Raw genomic sequence first — 21,604 nt, 5'->3', positions numbered from 1 at the left:
TAGTCACTCTTCAAAAGAAGAAAAAAAGCACAGCTGTAGAGGGGCTTTTTGGGTTCCATTCTGCAGGGATGGAACAGAGAGAACAGCGGAGTCCCCCCCACCCCCACCCACCGCCCGCCCCGTGAAGAGTTCTGTGTGCTCACGCCACCCTGAGGCCTATATGGGAACTGCAGCCTAAAGGGTTTGACGCCCCCTCCTGCCAGGGTCCTCTTTCCACAGTCTCAGATTCTCACAGTAAACTGAGGTCTGAAAATATGAAATTAAAATTTCAGAAATAAGTCATTCATAGTTTTTTTAAACTTATGTCCTACTATGGTTGTGTTTTATTGTTAGTTATTATTGTTCAATTTTTTACTAATTTGTAAAAAAATTATCATGAGTACATGCATGGAGATAAAATGTAGCCCACATAGGGTTTGGCTAGATGATGGTCTCAGAGAGCAGCCCCCACAGAGAAGGGAAAATACTTGTCAATTGACTGCAGTTGCTGGATCAATTCCCAGCTTTTGCTTCCTAGGGATGGAGGCCCTTCGGCAGTAGAAATGCCTGACTCTGAAAGACAACTTAGAATCCACAAAGGAATGAAGCCTGATTCTGTGCAAAGACTCTCTCCACCAATGGCAAGATGGGAGCTCTGCCTGGAGATCCTCCATGGGTCTGTGGCTCCCAGCCCCCCACCCCCACCCCAAAGCCATGGAAAATACTAACGTGCGTGTGTCATTAAGGAAAAGATGTCATATCATTTTGCCATAGCACAGGAAGAAATGGGCAGGACAATGCTCAGAGAGGTGAGGGGACAAGGGAAGCACTCCTCACTAAGTCCCGTGACTCCTGATGACACACGGATGCGTAGATCCAAGGAAGGATGATTTCCATCTGAGCTGCCATTCTGTCACTGGAACCAGGTAGCACAGGCTCCTCGTGGCCCTGCCCACAGACGGAAGCTCAGGGAGCCATGTGCACCATCTGGACCATGTGTGGGCTGCCGGGCCTCTCACGAGCTGGGACATACCATTCCTATAAGACACAGCACGTTTAGGGTGGAAACTGGCCAGAAGATAGAGATGCTGCCGTCCTACCCTGGTTCTGTCACATGAAGGCACAGGCTAGGTAACAGATTCTAAAACTTTGGTCCGGTGTGCAAAGCCCTGTGCTTGCCTCACTAATACAGTAGTGAGGTTCTTGGGCTGGAAGTGCAAATAATCCCAAAGAGACTCTAGAGTGAAAAAGAGAGCTAGTCACTTGGGGATTTCCCCAGGGCTTTCTCTTTTCTCCATCATCTAAAATCAGGAGGTTTCACTTCTAGGGCATCTCTTCTCCAGCTCACAGGGAAACCACCTGAAGAGCTCCAAAGTGCTGGGCTCCATCCCAGACCTTGGAAGCCAAAATCTCTAAAGATAAAGTCAACACAGTCCTCTGTAGAAAGCTCCCAGGTGCCTCCGCACGGGCTGGCAGAAGTCCCGCCCTGTAGGCAGCTGTCCTTTCTTCTCTCTGCCTGAAGAGCAGCAGACCATCACCTGCGCTGCAGGCAATAAGCCAGACACTTCTGAGCAGGAAAGCAGGTCAGGGGAGGACTAGACAGCTGTCAGAGCCTCCAAGTACTGGGGAACCCATTTACAAAAACATCCTAAGGCTAAAGGACAGCTACAGGCGACTAAAGCCTTGGCTGGGGATAGCTCAGTCCGTTAAGTTTTGTTGTGTTTGATGATCTGAGTTTAATCCCTAGAACCCACACTTAAGGAGAGAAAAAGCCAAGCGTGGTGGCACATGCCTGAAATGCCCAGTGCTAGGAAGTGAAGACAGGTGGATTCCTTGTGCAAAAGCTACCCATTACGGGAATGGTCCCTCTTCCGTGTTAACCAAGTTGTAGAAGATGGATCTGCCAGCCCATGTTGCTCTGGGTAACTGGACTGTGGATCCTCACAAAGCAGGCAGCTTGAGCTGGTAGCTTTGTGACCTTGAAGAACTCAGTCTCTCTGTGCCTTGGTTGGTCCATGCACGAAAGAGAATATTGATCATGCTTTGTAAGGCTGCAGGGAGGACTAAGCGAGTTAGTAAAGAGCTCCCAGGACGGCACACAGTAAGCACTCAATACATGTTCAAATGTATTCATAGGAAGGTTCTCGAGGCTAAATCAAGCGTGAAGCACTGAGGTAAATAAAGAACAATCAGTTTCTTCAAGATGTCTTGAAGTGACCAAAAGTATTCAAGGGTCACTGAGATCATAGACATGTGTTCCATGCAGACAGTGGGCCAGGAACAAATGGCACCTCGTGGTATTCTGACCTGCAGGACAGGTGTGATGGGGCATCACTCCCGAGCTGTCCACATTCTCCTCCTGAAGAGCCTGTGGCAGATGAGCGCTCCAACAAGCATTCTGGAAATCACCTTGGAGACAGCTACATCTTTCCCAACTCTCACCAAGGACTTGCTCCAGAGTGAGCGCTGGGGAGTCTTGCTGTGTTCCTGAGAGTGACATACTTGGGGAAGAGAGATGCTAGGACAGGAAGAGACCAGTAGGACTTCCTCCCTTCATCCAGGGTTTCATGGCCATGCTGTCAGTCAGCTGGACTCTTGCCTTTCTGTTCCCTAGTTGGATGGCCTTGGGCAAGCACCCTGGCCTCTCTGAGTTTGGTTTCCTCACTTACATAACGATGAGGCATTGGCTCCATACATCAGAGGCTCCGAGGTCCCTCTTGGGACCAGCATCCTTCATGCACCTCCAGCACGATGGAGAAGGGAATAGGAAGAGAAGTGAGAAAAGGGATAGCTGGCTCCAGACTTAGGAACGGTCTCCAAAGAGGCTGTATGCTGCTCACCCACATAAAGAAACAGGGTAAAGTCAATGGAAAGTGCAAGGAGTAAAGAGAGAGAAGGAATGTTTCCCCTGGCACACCTAAAGAGCCCATCAAGCCCTCTATCATATCTTTAAAAGGTCATATCTTTAAAGAATCATGGCAATCACAGGCCATATTTTCCAAACAAAACATCAAGGCCAGGTATGGCGGCACATACCTGCAATCCTAGCACTCTGGAGGCAGAGGAGGGAGGAGCACCACAAGTTTGAGGGCAGCCTGGACTACATAGTGAGTTCCAAACCACTGCACACTTGCCATGGTGCAGCTCCCTGGAGCCTTGCTCCTTCTCTACCCACAGAAATGTGGTGCGTGCAGAAGACAAACACCGTGCCAGACGCCTGGTCCACCGTCTAACATCCTCAATCCGTCCGGCTCTCTGCCTGGGGTTCACACTTTCCTCTAAGCTTAACTGCAATGTGTACTTGCACCAAACTGACAGCAGAGGCACAATTTCTCCCCATTTAATGGATAAATGTAAGCGACCAGACAGAATGACCTACTTGAGAGTTTCCAGTCTTCGTTGCTGCTGAGCTCCCAGGCTATGAACTCCACAGGAGTGGGCTAAGCCCTGGCCTAGTCCTTCCTCCCATTACCATTGTTCATTTCCTGCCACCTAGTGTCCCTCTGATAAGTGCAAAAAGGGAGAGGTGTGTCATTTCATTGGCTGACGCATATCAAGCAAGCCAGTGAGGAGGTCATTTCCCTTCCAACCCCTATATTTTCCTGGCTCAAGGTTTTGTTACTTAGTTACTGAAGGAGCAGCCCAGGAAGGACACACATGCCGCAGATGGATGGCTGGGAGAATGTCAAAAGAGCAGGGTGCTGTCAAACAAGGAATGGAAGCTCTGGAGCTTGGGGGTGGGAAGCAGCAAAGCCAACAGCTATTTCAAAGAGTTCTTTGGTGGCATTCCTGGTGGGGGAGGGGGAGGGGAGAGAGGCACACATGAACTGAACAAAATCAATAATTGTTCTAGATGCCATTTTCTGCTGTCAAGGTCAAAGTGTTCAGCTCTTACTGGGCCAGCTGCAGAAAAGATAGGTGTGCCTGGGGTTCATCCACTGGGGCTCAGCCTGCAGGACCCGACTCTGGGAGGGCTGGGTGTATGTGTATGAGGGGTGGATTTTGTTGTGTGTGCTCAGCATGCTAAGAACATGCAGAAATGATCCCCAGGTTGTTTGGGAAAGGATTATGTAGCTGATAGGAGCAGGCTGCTTTTGCTGGTGGTAATACGGAACCAAAAGTACAATAACCAAAAACTGTGCACTGCCCCCTGGGGGTCACCTTGTATGAGGGAAAAGGAAATGTTGAGAACCAGGGTTTCCTGGTTTGCACGAGCTACTTTCATAAACAGTGCACAGAACTGGGAAGCAACAGTTGAAGAACTTTGACAAGGTCACACCAGATTGGGGGTGGGGGGGAGATTAAGAACTCAGAATAGGCACTTCCTGGCTCTTCATTCTTCTCTGACCCTGGAAGCTGGCTGGGTCATTGGTTTTAAACTAGAGATGGCAATATGCATTGTAACAGGGGTGGAGGAGGCCTTCTCCTGAGTGCATTCCATGCTCCCTTCTTCCCCCACAGCCACTCCCTTCAGGTTGAGGGCTGCTCTGTTTGGGCCCTCAACCCTGCCCATAAAAACCGAAAGACAAGCTGACCCCTAGCGCCACTAGGACCCCACAGCCTAGTGAGGGTGTGGTTCAATCTCCACCACACCCACAAGGTCTGAGATAACCAACATTTCACACAGATGGTGCCAATGGATGCCTGTGAGGGAAACCCTGACTTAAAAGCAGTTCCAGGCTGCTTTTCCCCTGTTTCCCCTTCCCTGTCAAAACTCAACAGGGGCAGAGCCCACGCCTCCTTGAAACACACGCAGCTTCTGGATTTATGCTTTCCCTAGATGAACACAAAAGCAGATCACAAACAGGATGGCCACATCAGGGCACCTAAACCCACAGAGAAAGCTAACCAGAGTTTGCTTTCTGATTTCCCATGCTCTAGAGTTTGCGTATGTGTGTCTGTGTGTGTGTGTGTGTGTGTGTGTGTGTGTGTGTATGGTGAAAGGTGAGGGAAGGGAGGCTACAGGATTGATTATGACATATTAAACTATCGGAACGCCGACTGAATCATCAGTCAAAAATAAATAGCTGCAACTTGATGCGACACGTCTCCCACTTCTGGCTGGTCCCTCTTTGCTCCTACAGAGCGCCACAGCGCGTAGGAGGAGCGGTTGGGTTGGGTCAGACCAGCAAGCACTGACTGACAGGCTAAATTAAAGCGAGGAGAGACTGTGTGGCCCTGGAGCCTCCCGTTGGAAGACGTGTCGAGCCCCGCGGAGCTCCTGCTGGCTGTGGGAACTGAAGCCAGGTGCCGCACGCCCGCACACCTGCAGGCGCTTGCAGCGGAAGACACGCTGGCTGTTTTCACCCCTTTTCTCCCTGCCCTTCGCCAGGCTCTGCAACCCGTGCCCTGAGCCCGGGACTGGTCCGTGGTAGGCACGGCTTTGCAAACTTACGAACACGACCGAAAGGTCCCAAAGCTAGTCTAGGTCACCCCAGCCGCCGCACTAGCTGCCTGGATTTTGTTGGGTAAAACCGAAGGAGTCTCTGAAATCGGAAAGCCGTGTGTGCGTCCTCACCCGGAGGAGCCTTGGGGACACTGACATCGCTTCACCCTCCCACCAGCATCCAGGTCTACTGCCCCTCGTCCCTGGGCGCCCTCGGCCACCCGCAGGTTTCTTCTCTCTGCTCACCGGGTCCTAGAGGTCCCGGCGGGCGGAGCGAAGCTGCTGTGACGTCACGGGAGGGGGCGTGGGGAAATGTGCCCAGGGGCTGCCACCCGCCCGGGCCAGTGCTAGCGGCGCAGCCACCGGCGCGCTCGCGAGGCCACCCGCGCCCGGAGCACCAGTCCGCGGCCGGGCGTCGATGATCTGCAGGCCAGGCCACCTCTTTTGGGGCCCAGGCCAACGCTCTCAGACGCCAGAGGGACAAGTACGAACCAGCCAAGGAAGCTGAGAGCCCGGAGTCACCGCCGAGCGCCAGGCACCGGCCAAGCTGCTGCGCTCCCGGGTACCCGGCTGGGTAAAGGACAGCTTCTGGGTGCTGGGGAACACAGAGAAACCGAGTCCTCGTGGAAAAACAAGGTGAGGGATGTGTGTGGTCGCCCGTGTGTGTGCATAGGCGTGTGTCACCGAGAGATGGAGGGAGCGACGAGCGCACTTGGGCACCTGCAGGCGTCTGCGCTGGGGATAGAGCGCGGATTCCAGCGATCTGCCTGTTGGTCCCGGAGCGCAATTCTCTGCTTTTGTGCCTTTGGAGGTGACAGGGGAAAATGAAAGATGCGTAGCCTGGCGTCAGGGGTGAAAACGTAGCAGTGTGTTCCGGGACGGATTTGTCCGCAAAGCCGATGCCCAGGTACGGTGGCGTGTGCCCTGCGAGCCTGAGTGTCCAGGTGGTAGCTTCGATGGGGACAACTTATTTCCTAGCCACTTGAGAATCAGCCCTGGTCCAAGGAAAGCGAGACCAGCTAGAGGAGAAGAGACATGCAGACATGCCAGGTGCCACCACAGGGCTCCTGAGTCCACACCCTGAGACCTAAGTTCGGGAGGGACAGGTGATGGGGACATCACCGAAAGAAAAGGAAAGCAGCTTCTTACGGTTTTTTTTTTTTTCATGGCCCGATGGAGAGGAGCCCCCCCACACACACCCCGCCGCCCTCGGGCAGAGACAGATGTCTAGATCGGAGAGAACCAACCACTAAATAGTCAGGTCCCCAGCGCTCCTAGCTGTCCCTGGCACCTCAGTTCCCTCTGTGTTTAGAAGCTGGACCTGCAGGCGCCGCAGACTACTCTCCCTTCGTCTTCCTGGAAACGGTGGGAATCCTTTAGGGAACCCTTTGTTTGCAGGGTCAGAGAGTTAACGGCCCCAAATATTTGCCCCACACTAACTCTGCCTCCTGCCCCAGCGCAGAGGGGCACTCTAGCGACATGGTGGACCACACAGGGCTGCTGTCTATGCTGGTGCCGGCTGAGGTTCCAGCCCCAGATTCTCGGGGCGAAGTGGGGGTGGGGGCGCCTGGCAGACTTGGGGCGGGGAGGGAGTCTTGGGGTTCACAACACAAGACGTTAGAACTAAAGCTGAGTTTGCTCTCATCTGTCCCACCTCTCATTTCCCGGGCTGGGGAGCACACTCTACCCCATAAGAGAGGGGACTCCTGAGACAGGGAAATCCTTCTCTCCATCAGAGTCGGACTCTCAGGGGAAACCGCCCACCAAGCCACGGCCAGTATTTAACAGCTCTGACACTGGAAAAACAGAGCAGGGAAACAGACTTCCTGGTGCATTTAATTTAACCACAATTCAACAAGTATCGACCAGTGGCATTTGAAATTCACTTTCAGTGAGACAATCCTAAAAGAAAAAGAAGTCACTTGGAGATCTTAGGCACCTGACTTGTTATATAGGACTCCTAGGTTTTCAGCTCATGCTTTCTTTGGATGAGTCTCCGCTTTTCCATGGGATTCCCGGCCTATGACTTCCACCCAACCCTTGTATGGCTTACCTCACCCAAAGTGTGTGTGTGTGGGTGGGGGTGTCTCAGCCAGGTCCAGAGAAAAGTGAACCCTTCTCCCCCATTCATTCTGGTTTTGCACAAAGGGCACAGTTTGGGCTGAAGAACCACATTGGGTCCTATACCTATACCACTGCTGTCTTCCTCCTCTACCTCTCATTCCCCCCGGCCTCTGTTTCCTGGCTCTAGATCTTCAGTCTCAGTCAGACAGTGAGGTGCCCTCCCATGGTACACGGATGGCACAAGCTAACGGTTACTATAAAATCCCACTGTAGGCAGCTTGAATAGGATTCTGGGTCTATAGAATTCAGTAACTGACAAGAAGATTGAGAAGGAAAAGAATATAATAAATAAAAAGGCAGAGGAAGTAAGCCAGGTTAATCCGGGGAAACTAAAAAGAGTTTCTCTACAGCTTCTGTTTGTAATGGCTGTCTGCTTGTGCTTGCTTACCCAATATAGACACAACGCCACGGGTCCCCAAATTACAAGTGCAAAAATCCCAGGCCTCCCTGTACTGAGCATGTGCTGGGGAAATTAATGCAGAAAGAAAAGCCAGGCACCTGTCAGTAGGGAATGAATCGGAGGCAGAGGTGGGCAAGGAGCGCCTGCCTGTTGCTGGCTCTATCTTTAATTTCTCTGCAGCCTCTACCTGCATTGGGCATTCACTTGGAAAAGTGAATGCTTAAGGGAAATGCGTCAGGCAAGCGAGCCAGTGATGCGGGACACTCCAGCCCTCACCAGCTCTTCTCTTCCGGGATGGACCACCTACCCTGAGCTCTTGCCTCACTCTTCATATGCTCAAGACCCAGCCCCCCCCAATTCCTAAGAATCCCCTAGGGTTGATAGCCATATCTCCATACAATCCATACACTATGGGCTGCCTCCCTTGCCTGTCTCCCCCAATAAAGTATTAGCTGCCAGAGGGCCCCAGCCCCTTTACACCCCCCAAATGTTTTATAACTGGTAAATCACTTCATTATAGGTTGATCTGGTTCTTTACATCTTAGGCCAAGCCAGCAGCACTCATTATTTTCTCAGCATGGAAGTCACTCAAGAGTCAGTTGCTTCAAATGAAAGCCACTGGTTTCCATCCACTAAACATCAGCTGGCACATGCTGAAAAATCACAGAAAACTTGGGGCCAGGTGGCTCATGTTCAAGCGTGCACTCACCAAGAACCCGCTAAGCCTTAGTTTCCACATTGTTAAGCAAGGGAGGACAGTATCCTCCCCTCCCAGGATGGTTAGGGTAAAAGAGGAGACAAAATGGGTGTGAATGATGACTGTGCACCAGGGTTTAAAAGCATCTTTTGACATTCATGAAGGGCCTGCATCCCTCGCCTAACTTCTGTTTTTTCCGTAAGTCAGAGAACTGCATGCAAAAGGCCACCCACGAGGAACCTTTAGGAAAGGGTTTCCCTAAGCATGGGTATAGTAGGGATGGAGGGCATTGAGTATCGGAAAAACAAAACCAAGAATGAAGGAAGGAAGGAAGGTAGGAAAGAAAGAAAAAGAAAGAAAGAAAACCTTACATTTGAAAAATTATTTGAAAAAGCATACATTTGAAAAATGAAAGAAAGCCAGACACTTTTCCTATTGAAGACTATAACTTGATTCACTGTGTAGGCAGATTTCAATAAATTAGAGATAATGAGACAGTACAGAGAAGGGGGGGTAGGTAACATTTATGAGGTTCCGATGATGAGCATGCACAATGCTAAGCATTTGTACATACTTTCTCTTGTTTAACCTTCATGACACCCCCGTGTTGACAAAGGAAAGTCACGGCAGTTAAGGGCTGGGCATGAGGTCATGTGGGGCTAAGCAATGGAGCCAAAGTTTGTCCTTTCTTTAAATTCTTGACTTTTCCCACTATGGGGATCTCAAGCCAGCTCAGAGTTCTTCATGGGGCCCCTGAATGCTGGTGTCAGACCCCTCCAGGGTCAGGAGCTGAAACTCTCCAAGATCTGCCTTTTTACAATCTGGACCAGTCAATTCCTTAGGGGTCAAAGTCTACGTGTTTGAAGCCGTACCCATCCGCCACACATGCGTCATCAAGGATGATGGTTTAACTCAAACCCTTCCCCCTCCATCTAAAAAAGACCTCAAAGAGTCAGCAGGGTGACAGGCAGGCTGGCAGGTAGATGAAAAAAAAAAAAAAAGAAGAAAAAAGAAAGAAGGAAAACGTGCTTTTCAGTTGAAAAATGCATCTGAGAGAAGCAAGGTGTGGCAGCTCACAAGCACAAGAGGCTGAGGCATGGGGATCGCTGTGTGTGCCAAGCCTGGCTACATCATGAATTCCAGGCTAGCCTGTCTCCAAAAAAAGGAAGTGAGGAAAGGGTGAATGGGGGTGGGGGAAAGTATGGAGGGAGACTGGGAGATGGCTCGGTCAATAAAGCGCTTGACTTGTAAGCAAGAGGACCTGAGTTCCACCATCAGAACCCATATAAAAACTTCTGGGCATGGTGACACATTTCCATGATCACAGCAGGTGGAGACACAGGCACAGGTGGATCCCTGCAGCTCACTGAACAGCTACGCCAGGCCACATGGTGAGAAATCCTCCCTCAAAAGGGGGGAGGTCATCATACCTCCCTACAGCACCTGGGACTAGTCTCTGGCCTACACACACACACACACACACACACACACACACACACACACACGCAGCAGCACACACATGAACACATGAAAATAAGGGAAAAAGAGGGTGGGAGGAAAATGTCTAAATAAGAAGATAAACCAGAAACATGGAATGCAGAAAGAGTCTAAATAGCCTGGGACTGGTGATTACTTTTTCTTTTTCTTTTTTTCTTCCCAGATGTCACAATAGATTCTTGGCCCCTAGAGCCCACTGAGGTGAGAGGAAAATCTCTGAGCTGCTTGGTTCTATACTAAGTGAAAAGCAGTCATGGAGATGACAGCTGAGCAGTCCAACGGGAGCCAAATATGGATGCCCTCTCCATTTGACATCAATGGCTCACTGGGGCCAAGCAATGGCTCCAACCAGACAGAGCCATACTATGACATGACAAGCAATGCGGTCCTCACCTTCATCTACTTCGTGGTGTGCGTTGTCGGGCTGTGTGGCAACACGCTTGTCATTTACGTTATCCTTCGCTACGCCAAGATGAAAACCATCACCAACATTTACATCCTCAACCTGGCCATTGCAGATGAACTCTTTATGCTGGGGCTGCCCTTCTTGGCCATGCAGGTGGCGCTGGTCCACTGGCCTTTCGGCAAGGCCATCTGCCGGGTAGTTATGACGGTGGATGGCATCAATCAGTTCACCAGTATCTTCTGCCTGACGGTCATGAGTATCGACCGTTACCTGGCTGTGGTCCACCCCATTAAGTCAGCCAAGTGGAGGCGACCCCGGACAGCCAAGATGATCAATGTGGCCGTGTGGGGCTTGTCTCTGCTAGTCATTTTGCCCATCATGATATACGCTGGCCTCCGGAGCAACCAGTGGGGGAGAAGCAGCTGTACCATCAACTGGCCAGGTGAATCTGGGGCGTGGTATACAGGGTTCATTATCTATGCCTTCATCCTGGGGTTCCTGGTACCCCTCACCATTATTTGTCTTTGCTACCTGTTTATCATCATCAAGGTAAAGTCCTCTGGAATCCGAGTGGGGTCCTCCAAGAGGAAAAAGTCAGAGAAAAAGGTCACCCGAATGGTGTCCATAGTGGTGGCTGTCTTCATCTTCTGCTGGCTCCCTTTCTACATCTTCAATGTCTCTTCCGTGTCTGTGGCCATCAGTCCCACCCCAGCCCTGAAAGGCATGTTTGACTTTGTGGTGATCCTTACCTATGCCAACAGCTGCGCCAACCCCATCCTGTATGCCTTCTTATCTGACAACTTCAAGAAGAGCTTCCAGAATGTTCTCTGCTTGGTCAAGGTGAGTGGTACAGATGATGGGGAACGGAGCGACAGTAAGCAGGACAAATCCCGGCTGAATGAGACCACGGAGACCCAGAGGACCCTCCTCAATGGAGACCTCCAAACCAGTATCTGAACTACCCAGAAATGCACGAGCCAAGCCCCGCCTCCTGGCAGTGCGTTTCCCTCTCACCTGCTTCCTGCCTCCCCCGCCCATCACACATGGCTTTTAGGACACAAGCAGGAGTTGAGTCTGCTTGTCCGAGAGTACATCCCTCTAATCACTTCTCCCCTAAAGTGAACATTTTTGTGCAGGCAGACAGTTCAAAGTCTGGAGAAGAGGACATCATTGCCTGGGCATGACCTTGTGGAAAGCAGCTCCCCAGTGGAAACCTGAAAAACCCAACCTAAGCCAAATCCCTGAGTGTATTCGTGCTTATGCGCTGTGTGATCTTGTGATCTGATATTTCACGTTTGTATATTTACGTATATATTTCCACGTAGTCTCTGCGGAGCCAGTACATACACATCCTGTGTTTGTAAACCCAAGTAGCTAGTTCATGCGTGTCTAGGATAGATGGACATTTACCGTAACACTGAACCTGAAGAAGTGGACTCACCACAACAAATACAATCACGTGTAAGCTTCCGGCATTTCTCTTGCATGGGCCTTTCCTGGACCCGGGGAGGAGCATGAGCGGTATGTTCATATAATAATACGTTTTGTTTAAAAAAAAAAAAAAAAAAAGGTGAACGTAAGGTACTTTTGGATTCTTTTCCCAGAGGGCCCCTAAGCTATATATGCATCTAGCCTCATAGTTGCTGCCTTTGTGTCAAGGTTAGTTGTTCCTTCAATTTCAAACAAGTCAGATCAAAGTAAGAAGAGGGAGGGACAACAGACTTTGAGAGCCAAAAAATAAACTCAGAGTTTGCGTCTCAGATCCAATCAGTTACTCATTTACCCAAAAGGACTTAAGGGGCTGTGGCCATCCATCATTGTGTTTATCGAGGCAAAGCCTGCTTTGATATCAGATTGTATTTTTCTCTCCTCCAATTGCTTTGGTTTTACTTAGGGAGCCATTGGGGAAGTGGGGCTCGGTAACCTGAAAGACAAAAACAGACTATGATTCCCCACCTACACCCAAACACACACACCCAAACACGTCCACGCACAGGTAAATAAATAATAGCGAGAAGAAGAAAAATGAAATAGAATTCTAGCTTTAAGGGAAAACATGAGATTGGTTTGTTTTTAATGCCAGACAAGACTTCTTAAAGAAAGAAAGAAAACAGACCTGTAACTCCACAACTCCTCAAAGGTGTTTTTGGGTTTTCTTGTTCTTGTTCTTGGCTTGCTGGTTCTCGGGGGGCCTGCTGTTGTTACGTCTTCTTGTCTATGTAGAGGTGGTGTATAGGTATGTATTTATGCCTGTGTCTGCGTGTGCACAAGTGTGTGCGTGTGCATGTGCTGATGTATGTTTAGGTTAGAGGTTGATAGTGCTCTCTCCCTCCATCGTGGTCTATTTTACTGAGGCAGGGTCTCTTGCTGAGAGCGAAGCTTCCCAGTCAGGTGAGCCAGCTTGCCTAGAGGATCCCCCCACTCCCACCCCTCAAGCCCTGGCCCTACATGCGGGCTGCCAGGCTCACACGACATTTACATGAGCCCTGGGGGTCCAGTTCAGACCCTCATGCTTGGGCAGCAAGCGTGTTCCCCAAATCAGCCATCTCCCCAGCCCTTGAGGTGTTTTCTGTATTTATTATTAGTGGGGAGGGTCATGCTTGTCGTGACATGTGTGCAGATATCAGTGAACAATTTTGTGGAGCTGGTTCTTGCCTTCCACCTTTTCTGTGGGCTATGTGGGCCAAGTTCAAGTCACTCGGCTTGCCCAGCAAGCCTCTTCACCTGTGAAGTCATTCCCTCAAAGATGGTTTCTAAAGAATTTTATATGAAGCTGGGCATTATGAAAATCACAGTGCTGAAGACTTGGGAGCAGTGCTTATGAAATGTTAAATTAAGGCCAGCTAACGGTGTATACAGGTGTGTGCAGGGCAAAAGCTGGGAGCCGCACACTTCACAGAGAGGGCTGTGTCATCTCCTTCATCAGCTGCATATGGACAAAGTGTCAAACATTTAATGCTATGCTTAAATATGCTAATTAAGCTAGTCCTCACACCAGCAGTTATATATACACACACATATACACACACACACACACACACACATTGCTTCAAGCTATCCATGGGTTTGCGCACAAATGACAAGAAAAGGCTTAGGCCTCATCCCCTTGGTTGATCACAGCTTTAGGATATGAAAAAGTACGAGTGCAGGTGTGCAGATGCTCCTGCCCATTCTAGGTTCTAAGCGTCACTCTTCGCATCCCCTGTGTAGACTTCAACCGTATTTTAAAATGTATTTTCCTCTTCTGACTCCCTAAGCAAGGACTGTTTTTGGTCAGAATGGCCAACTGCTCCACCTGTGGCTACCTTACCTTAGTGGGCTGTGTTAATTCTCAGACTATGTCACTCATTGTACCTGGCTCCCTAAAACTACTTACTATGGCTCAGTGGGATTTATGATAGGCAAATAAATCCACCCAAAAATAAAAGCACAATCATAAAACAAGACTACAGATGGGGGAGGGCAGCCTTGTCAGGCCACAGAGGAAGACAATGCAGCCAGTCTTGATGAGACCTGATAACCTCGGGTCGGATAGAAGGAGAGGAGGACCTCCCCTATCAGTGGACTAGAGAGGGGTATAGGGGGAGAAGAGGGAGGAAGGATGGGACTGGGAAGAGATGAGGGAGGGGGCTGCAGCGGGGATACAAAGTGAATAAATTGTAATAAATAAAAGACTACAAGGACAGATGTATACAGAAAAATCCCAGACTATTACCAAAGGCAGAGTTAGCTACAAGTTCAGCTTTGGGCTGGCTTTTTGGCAGCCATGACAAACAGTGAGTCACTGCTTCCTTTTCCTCTTAATACAAACAAGAACAAATTGGAAGAAAACTTTATAGATTCACCTTTACCATTACCACAATTGGAAATACTCATCTTTAAATAAATGCCCCCCCTTTTTTTTTCATCTTAGAGAAATGGCTCTATGAAATCCAGAACTGAGTGACTCTATAGTGTTCATGTCCCCGAAGCCTGAGAAACTGCCTCCAACAAGGCTTTGATCCTAAGCAGCCAACAATAACCTCAAGATGTAAGGTCTAAGCAATGTCTGGGGGTACTGGGCAACAGGAAAGTCATTTGAAGGCATAAAGAAGTAGAATTTAACATCCATGGTACAGGGCTGGGAGGTGGATCAGTAAGTAAGGTGCTTGCCTTTTAAGTTTGAGGACAGGAGTTCAATCCCCAAAACCCACAAGAAAAGTCAAGTACAATGCTGTGTGCTTGCAATTCCAGCAGTGGCAAGATGGGGAGGTGGGACTGAACATCTGGAAGCTCATTAGCCAACTAGCCTGGCCTACATGGCGAGGGTCCAGGCCAATGAGACCCTGCCTCAAACAAAAAGTACATGTACATAGCAGTGACACTCAAGGCTGTCCTCTGGCACAAACACACACACACACACACACACACACACACACACCACACAACATACACACAATATTAATGCTTAACTCATTCCAAACAGATAAGCAGTCAGGTTTCGTGATATGGAAATTTATGTTTCACCTGTTAAAGCACCTATATTTATAATTCAATTACAAGTTTTAAATATTTTATTTTATATATATATATATGAGTGTTCTGCTTGCACGTATGCCTGTGTACTGTGTGCATGCCTGGTGCCAGTGGGAGCCAGAAGAGGGCATTAGATTCCCTGGGACTAGAGTTACAGATGGTGGTAACCACGTGGGTACTAGGAGTCAAACCTGGGTCCTCCATAAGAACAGCCAGTGATCGTCACCACTGAGCCATCTCTCCAGGCCCCAAAGCATCAGTTTCAAAGACAACTTGTTCTCTGGATTTCTTTCATCTAAAAGATGGGAACAAACCTGTTAAAGTAAATGTTAACCCAACTTTAGTTCAAAAAGTCAGTCAGCTTCAACTCGACATCATGAAAACAGATCCGACAGATGCTGAGAGAAGGGTATAATAATAGGTAATACACTGGGGCTGGAAAGATGGCTCAGAGCACTTGCTACTCTTGCAAAATACCCAAGTTTGGTTCCTAGGACTCACCTTGGGCAGCTCACAATCACTTGGGACTCCAGCTCCCTGGATCAGACACCCTCTTCTGGCTTCTGTGGACTTGCACTTAGGTGCACACAAATACACACACATGAACATAGTTAAAAGTAAAATAAATCCTTTTTTTTAATGAATGCCTCAGATTGTCTTTGTGATCCCTGATGGTCAGATGGTTTTGCAAACTACTCCCTGCCTCCCATCAGCAGGGGTTGCTAAGGGCTGATTAAACCTATGCAGACTTAGCCAAAGACTCACTGGGTTACACTACAGCACTGGGGTACTGGGTGATGTTGGCTATGGTTTCAGTACCAAAGAGCTGGGCAGTCACAGCCGTGGAGTTGAAATCTGTGTGAAGTTTGTGCCTTAGCAAAGAACACGCTCCGACGATGTGACGGCGACAGTGGAGGTGGAAGGGCAGGCAGAGGGGACTCTGTGGACCAGCAGACAGGGGCCTGTTGGCATACACAGATCTGACCTCTCCATGGCATGCCGTGAGCTCTGCTTCTGGCTCCAGCTTCCCTACACGGGAGTCCAAGGCTGGCAAGGTGTGCAGTAGGAACACCGGGGTGGGTAGAAAGGCAATGGCGGTAAGATCCATGCCCCCTCCCCATGCAGCTCCAAAGGGGATTGTGCAATGAAGGAAAGTCGGAACCGGTGACAGCCAAGTTTCTCCTCATTGCTGAAGAAATATGGCCGAGGATCCATATGGCATTTGGAGTGTGCAGTTGGGAAATCTGATTACGGCTTCTGAAGTGTACTAAGCCTCGCAGGAATAGTAAGAGCTGACAGGCCCAGTGCTTGAGCTTATAAGTAATCACTTAGAATCAATCACTTGTCTCATCCACATTTTTGCCAGCTCCAAAGTAACAAATTCCCTGGCAAATGGTCTATCAAAGCAAATCTTTACTTAAGAGTTTGTTTTCCCTCTGTGCGCAAATTCCTGGGAACAATCCCATTGGCAGAGGCCTCGTCATTTTTGTTTTTGTTTTTCGTAGCAACTCATGTAGGGAAGAAATTCTACTTAAGGGGGACAATCTTTTGTAGCTGGCATTAACTATTTGACTCAGCAACCAATGGGCTGAGAATACTGTCTCAAAGACAAAGACTCCCCCACAGCCATTCCAATGCTGCCTGCCCCTCCTGCACTCAGAGGGCTTGAATGCTAGCAGGTGATCTACTCACTCTCCCAGACATGTCTCCGGCTGTTCGTGTCTGGACTACCCCTGAAAACAGGGCTAAACATTAACCTAGCCACTGTAAAGTGTTATTGATTCTCCTAAGGAAGAAGTGAGTGTAATGTCATTAAAATGAAATGCTAGGCTTGGCTCCCTGGTCCAATGAGCACCTGCCTCCTGTTGGACAGAGACAGAAGCAGGAGAGAGCTGAAGGCACAGGCACAGCCTCCAATGTACTGACACATGGATGGGGGCAAGCTTCATCCTGCATCTCTCTCCCTGGCACGGGTAGGGAGGGAGAGGACCAGACTTCTTAGATGGGATACTGGTATCTAGTGGGGAGAGATGCTCACTTCCATTCCTGCTGCCACCAGAACCAGAAGCAGAAAAGGAATGTCCTGGCCTACAAGGGGCTGGAGAGATGGCTCCGAGGTCAAAAGCATTTGCTGCTCTTCCGGAAGACCTGGGTTCCGAGCATGGTGGCTCAAACAATCTGTAACTCAGTTCCAGAGGACCTGATATCCTCTTCTGGCCTTTGTGAGCACCAGGCACACATGTGGTGCCCAGACATACATGAAAGTGAAACACCTAAGCACATAGGAAAGATAGTGAATAAATAAATATGGTCAGAGAGAGAGAGAGAGAGAGAGGCAGTAGGTGATACAAAGCTTACTCACAAAGGAATCAGAACTGCCATGCCATGCTCTGGTCCAACCCTGTTACTCAGTGCCACTGTTTTTGTTACCAGGGGCCCCAACTGCCTAAGCAATGGAGAAGGCCCCTTGGCAGTAGAAGCCACTGAAGAAAGCACCATGGAGGTCTACGGAGAGCCCAGCCCAGGGGCAGGTCTACCAAAGAAGACCTTGCTAGCCCTGTACCCAGCTCTTTCACAAAGAGGATGACAAAGAGGATGCTGAAAAGGGCCAGGGCAGGGGCCCCAAAGGGCAACGGCTAGTGTCACAGGCGCAAAATCCATGATTAGCTGGTTGAGGCAACTGGCCATCACACGACGGACAGCAGGGGACCAGCCATGCCAACCCTGATCAGTGACTGGGGTGGATCCCCTGTTCTGAGGTAAAAGAATTAAGCTCACTGTTAAGAGAGCTGGCATTTTTCTCAAAGCATAAATTTTCACATTGATAGCCCATCCAAATAGTCCTCATACACCACAATCGATGCTTAGCTGTCTCAGGGGACAGTCTCCCAGGATCACCAGTTCCCCCTCCCTCTCTGTTCTTACTCCTATTTGAGACATGTGTGCATTCAGGTACAAGTAACACTCCCTCACGTGGCTGCCGCACAGGATACATACAGATGCATGTGACAGGCACATTCACTCATGTGTGTGCATGAGTCTGTGTGTCAGACATGTGAGGTACGCATCCTAGTTGTGAGAGGCGTGTGTGATGTACACACACAGAGGTATGCGTATACAAATACACCTTGTATATCAGTTAGGTGAGACCTTCAATGTAGACATCACCCTAGTGGCTTTCAGTGACAGGGGGAAAAAAATCACAGTTTGTTGAACACATTTGAAATCTAGGACTATTTGGGCTGAGGTGATGGTTTTGAGGGCAGAGCACTTGCTGTAGAAACACAATAACCTGTGTCCATATGCCCAGAACCCAGGTAAAGCTGGACACAGTGTCTACAGCACCCCTACAGTGAGGTGGGAGGTGCAGACAGGAGAATGCGCAGAAGCTCTGGGAGCCTATCCTGGAGTACACAGCAATGAATAAGAGACCATGCCTCAAGCCATGTAGAAGGTGAGAACCAATCCCCAAGGTTGTCCACTGAATTCTGTATGTGTGCCCTGGTGTGTGCACCCCCATACACAAACATGTATACATACATGAACATACATACATACATACACAAACATGCACACACACAGAGAAATCTAGGAATAGTCAATAATTCGATAATGGGGAGAAATACAAGTGCCGAGTCAATTTCCCACCCAGGACTCTGGATTGAATCACAGTGGACTGTTTTTGTTACAAGCAGGTCACCTTGGGGCTGGAGAAATGGCTCAGTGGTTAAGAGTACTGACTGTTCTTTCAGAGGATCTGGGTTCAATTCCCAGCACCCATATGGCAGCTCATAACTGCCTGTAACTCCAGTTCCAGGGGATCTGACACCCTCACATATACATACATGCATGCAAAATACCAATGCACATAAAAGTTATGGAAAAAAAATTGGTCACAGCCAGGCTTGGTGGTGCTCACGTATAAGCCCAGCACTCTGGAAGGCAGAGGCAGGCAGATCTCTGTGAGTTTGAGGCCAGCCCGGTCTACAGAGTGAGTCCAGAACAACCAAGGCTACACAGAGAAACCCTGTCTCAAAACAAACAAACAAAACATAGAGTTGCCAAAGCCTGTGGATAGCTGATGAGTCTGTAGTCAACCAGCATAAGCATACATACTGCTAACAGCGACGTTCCTCCAGAAAAATCACTGAAAACAATTTTAAATGGGTCCCCAACAAGTGCAGCAAACTTGACACAAACCTAGACATGCCTTGGGAGAAAGTGCCGTCAGTGAGGAGTCGCCTTCATCAGCTTGGCCTGTGGTTGTGTCTTTGAGGCATTCTTCTTAACTACTAAATGATGTAGGAGTGCCCAGCCCACTGTGGGCGGTGCCATCTCTGGGCAGGTGGTTCTGGGCTATACAAGAAAGTTAGCTGAGCAAGCCAGTGGGGGGGGGGGGGGAGTGTGCAACAAGTGAGCTAGCAAGCTGGTCATCCATGGTGTCTCCTGCTCTGAGGGTCTGCCTCAGCCTCCTTTGATAACTGTAACCTGAGGGAAGCCAAATAAACCCTCCCCTCCCCAGGTTGCTGTTGGTCATGGTACTTATCACAGCAAGACAAGCGAACTAGGACAGCATCACAGACACCCCGCGTTCCTTAAAACAAATCTAAGGTTGAGCACGTTGGGGAAGCTGGGACGCTCAGGCACTAGGAATATGCTTGAGGTTCCCTCTCTCCCAGGAGGGCAGTTCCACAAGTGTCTATAGAAGTCACTCTTCTATTGTGGAGAGAGAGAGAGAGAGAGAGAGAGAGAGAGAGAGAGAGAGAGAGCAAGGTGGCTTATAGAAGAAGCGTTTAGTTGGGCTTACAGTTCCAGGGGGTTAGAATCCATGCTGGTGGAGAGAAGGCATGGCGACAGGGACAGCGGAGGGCTCACACCTCAAACCATAAGCAGGAGGCAGACTAGGATTGGGCTTTTGAAACCTCAAAGCTCATCCCCAGTGACACACCTCTTCCAATGAGACTACACCTCCTAATCCTTCCAAACAGTTCCACCAACTGGGAAACAAGTATTCATACATATGAGCCTATTTGGGGGTGGAGGGAGGGACTGTGTGATTCTGATTCTCACTTAAAATGCCACAGCAAGAGACTCCAGCCTCTCTTGCCTGGTCTTGCTGTAGTCCACCTCTAGGCTCAAGATGGCTCCATCAGCTCACCTCATGGGCTTTCCTAGTACCTATTAGTATAAGCTGAAGGGGAGAATGATGTAACTCCTGCCTGTGATGAGCAGTGTTCCTGCTTGAGATCACTTGGTTAGCTGAGCTGCAGCCACATTGCTAATTGAGCCTGCTAGAAAAGAATGACAAGAAGGACTGGCCTCACAGAAGCCGTGGATGGAGAGAAGGCCTCTCAAAGAAGATTCACTCTTCTCAGCAGCCTCTGCCTAAAAGGTCTTTGGCAGATTACACAGTTACCTAAACTTCTCTTCACATTCCCACCTGCCTGGGATGCGACAGACCATGGCACTTCCCTTTTTTTTCCTGCACCTTCATAAACCCACAGTTAAGGGTTAATGTGAAATGTCCCCCATAGGCTCACCCAGGTCCTGAGATGATCACAATGCTTGGGAAGGTATAGAGCCTGGAAGAGGCAAAACCTTGCCGGAGGAGGTGGGCCTTGAGCCCACTTCCTGCTCACTCTCTGCTCACTGACTGCGGATGTCATGTGAGCAGCCCACCTGCTCCTGCCATGCCATGAGGCCATGATGTACCCCCTCAAACTGTAATTCAGAATAAATCCTTCCTCCCTGAATAGTTTCTCTTAGGTACTAATAAAGCCACCTTTTGCTTTCTCATCAACTCCAAGATGGCAGAAGGGACATCTTAACCCCCACAGGGACCATGTTCTCAGCCAAGAAAGCCCATTCTTCCTAGGATGGAACATCTCTAGTCTAACTGAACAAGCCACAAAATGTGGCTTGGCGCTGGAAGTCTATTTTAGGGCTACTGGGAAGACATAGAAATTGGCTGGAATTTTAGTGGGTTGCCGCTGCTCCAGAATGCACCAATGAAGAGCATCCTAAACACCAAGGAAGAACTCATGTGGAGCCCCAATGAAGCGAGCCACTTCACCAGGAGAGCCTGGTTTGGGAAGCTGGCTTCCCCTCAAAGAGTGCCAAGAAAGCTGAGATGGTGGTGTGCACCTGTGGGCTGAGACAGATCACCTGAGCCATGAAGTCTGAGGCCAGTCAGGAGGGATGCAGTAAGACGACAAAGGAAAAGCAGTACTGTGGTCCACAGACGCCCAGACACTCTCGGTAAAGTCAACGCCTCTGAGATCGCACTCTCTGTCTCTGTGTCTTTCTCTTTCTCTCTCAATTTACAATTTATCATATCAGAGTTGTTTTCTATATCTACCTCATTCCCCCAACCTTTCAAAACTGTGTCCTCAAGCCAGGCATGATGGTGTACATGTGTAATCCCATCACTGAGGGAGGCAGAGGCAGAAAAATCATAAGCTTGAGGCCAGCCTGAGCAATATAGTACCTGTCTTAAAAGTAACAAAACACCTGGGCACAGGGGTCTTTCCTGAAACTGATACTCCAGCCAAGGACCACTCATGGAGATGGCCTGGAACCCCTGCACAGAGGTAGCCTATG

At 49.4% G+C, this 21,604-nt stretch overlaps 2 protein-coding genes across 5 annotated transcripts in view; one reads left to right on the top strand and one right to left on the bottom strand.

Moving 5' to 3' along the window:
- The window catches only part of Slc39a11 (solute carrier family 39 member 11), a 389,328-nt gene that overhangs the window by 352,257 nt on the left and 15,467 nt on the right, over positions 1–21,604 (bottom strand). The window lies entirely within an intron of this gene.
- Positions 5,171–15,648, top strand: Sstr2 (somatostatin receptor 2). 3 transcript variants are annotated; one of them, XM_060386449.1, is made up of 3 exons: positions 5,171–6,001; positions 10,247–11,329; positions 11,626–15,648. In XM_060386449.1, the coding sequence occupies exons 2-3, from the start codon at positions 10,337–10,339 to the stop codon at positions 11,671–11,673; spliced, it is 1,041 nt and encodes a 346-aa protein (XP_060242432.1). In that variant the 5' UTR covers positions 5,171–6,001; positions 10,247–10,336; the 3' UTR covers positions 11,674–15,648. The 3 variants fall into 3 exon arrangements, with proteins under 3 accessions (XP_060242432.1, XP_021490600.1, XP_060242430.1); XM_021634925.2 differs by having other exon boundaries at positions 5,177–6,001; positions 10,247–15,648; XM_060386447.1 differs by lacking the exon at positions 5,171–6,001 and adding an exon at positions 6,585–6,730 and having other exon boundaries at positions 10,247–15,648.

The sequence above is a fragment of the Meriones unguiculatus genome, chromosome 7 (assembly GCF_030254825.1).
Source record: "Meriones unguiculatus strain TT.TT164.6M chromosome 7, Bangor_MerUng_6.1, whole genome shotgun sequence".
In the NCBI taxonomy this organism is placed as follows: Eukaryota; Metazoa; Chordata; class Mammalia; order Rodentia; family Muridae; genus Meriones; species Meriones unguiculatus.
The sequence above is the reverse complement of the archived record's forward strand: the minus strand, read 5'-3'. Positions and strand labels throughout refer to the sequence as shown.

Bases quoted from the DNA above. Each gene is read 5' to 3' on its own strand.
- Sstr2 (XM_021634925.2), top strand. From the start codon at position 10,337: ATGGAGATGACAGCTGAGCAGTCCAACGGGAGCCAAATATGGATGCCC.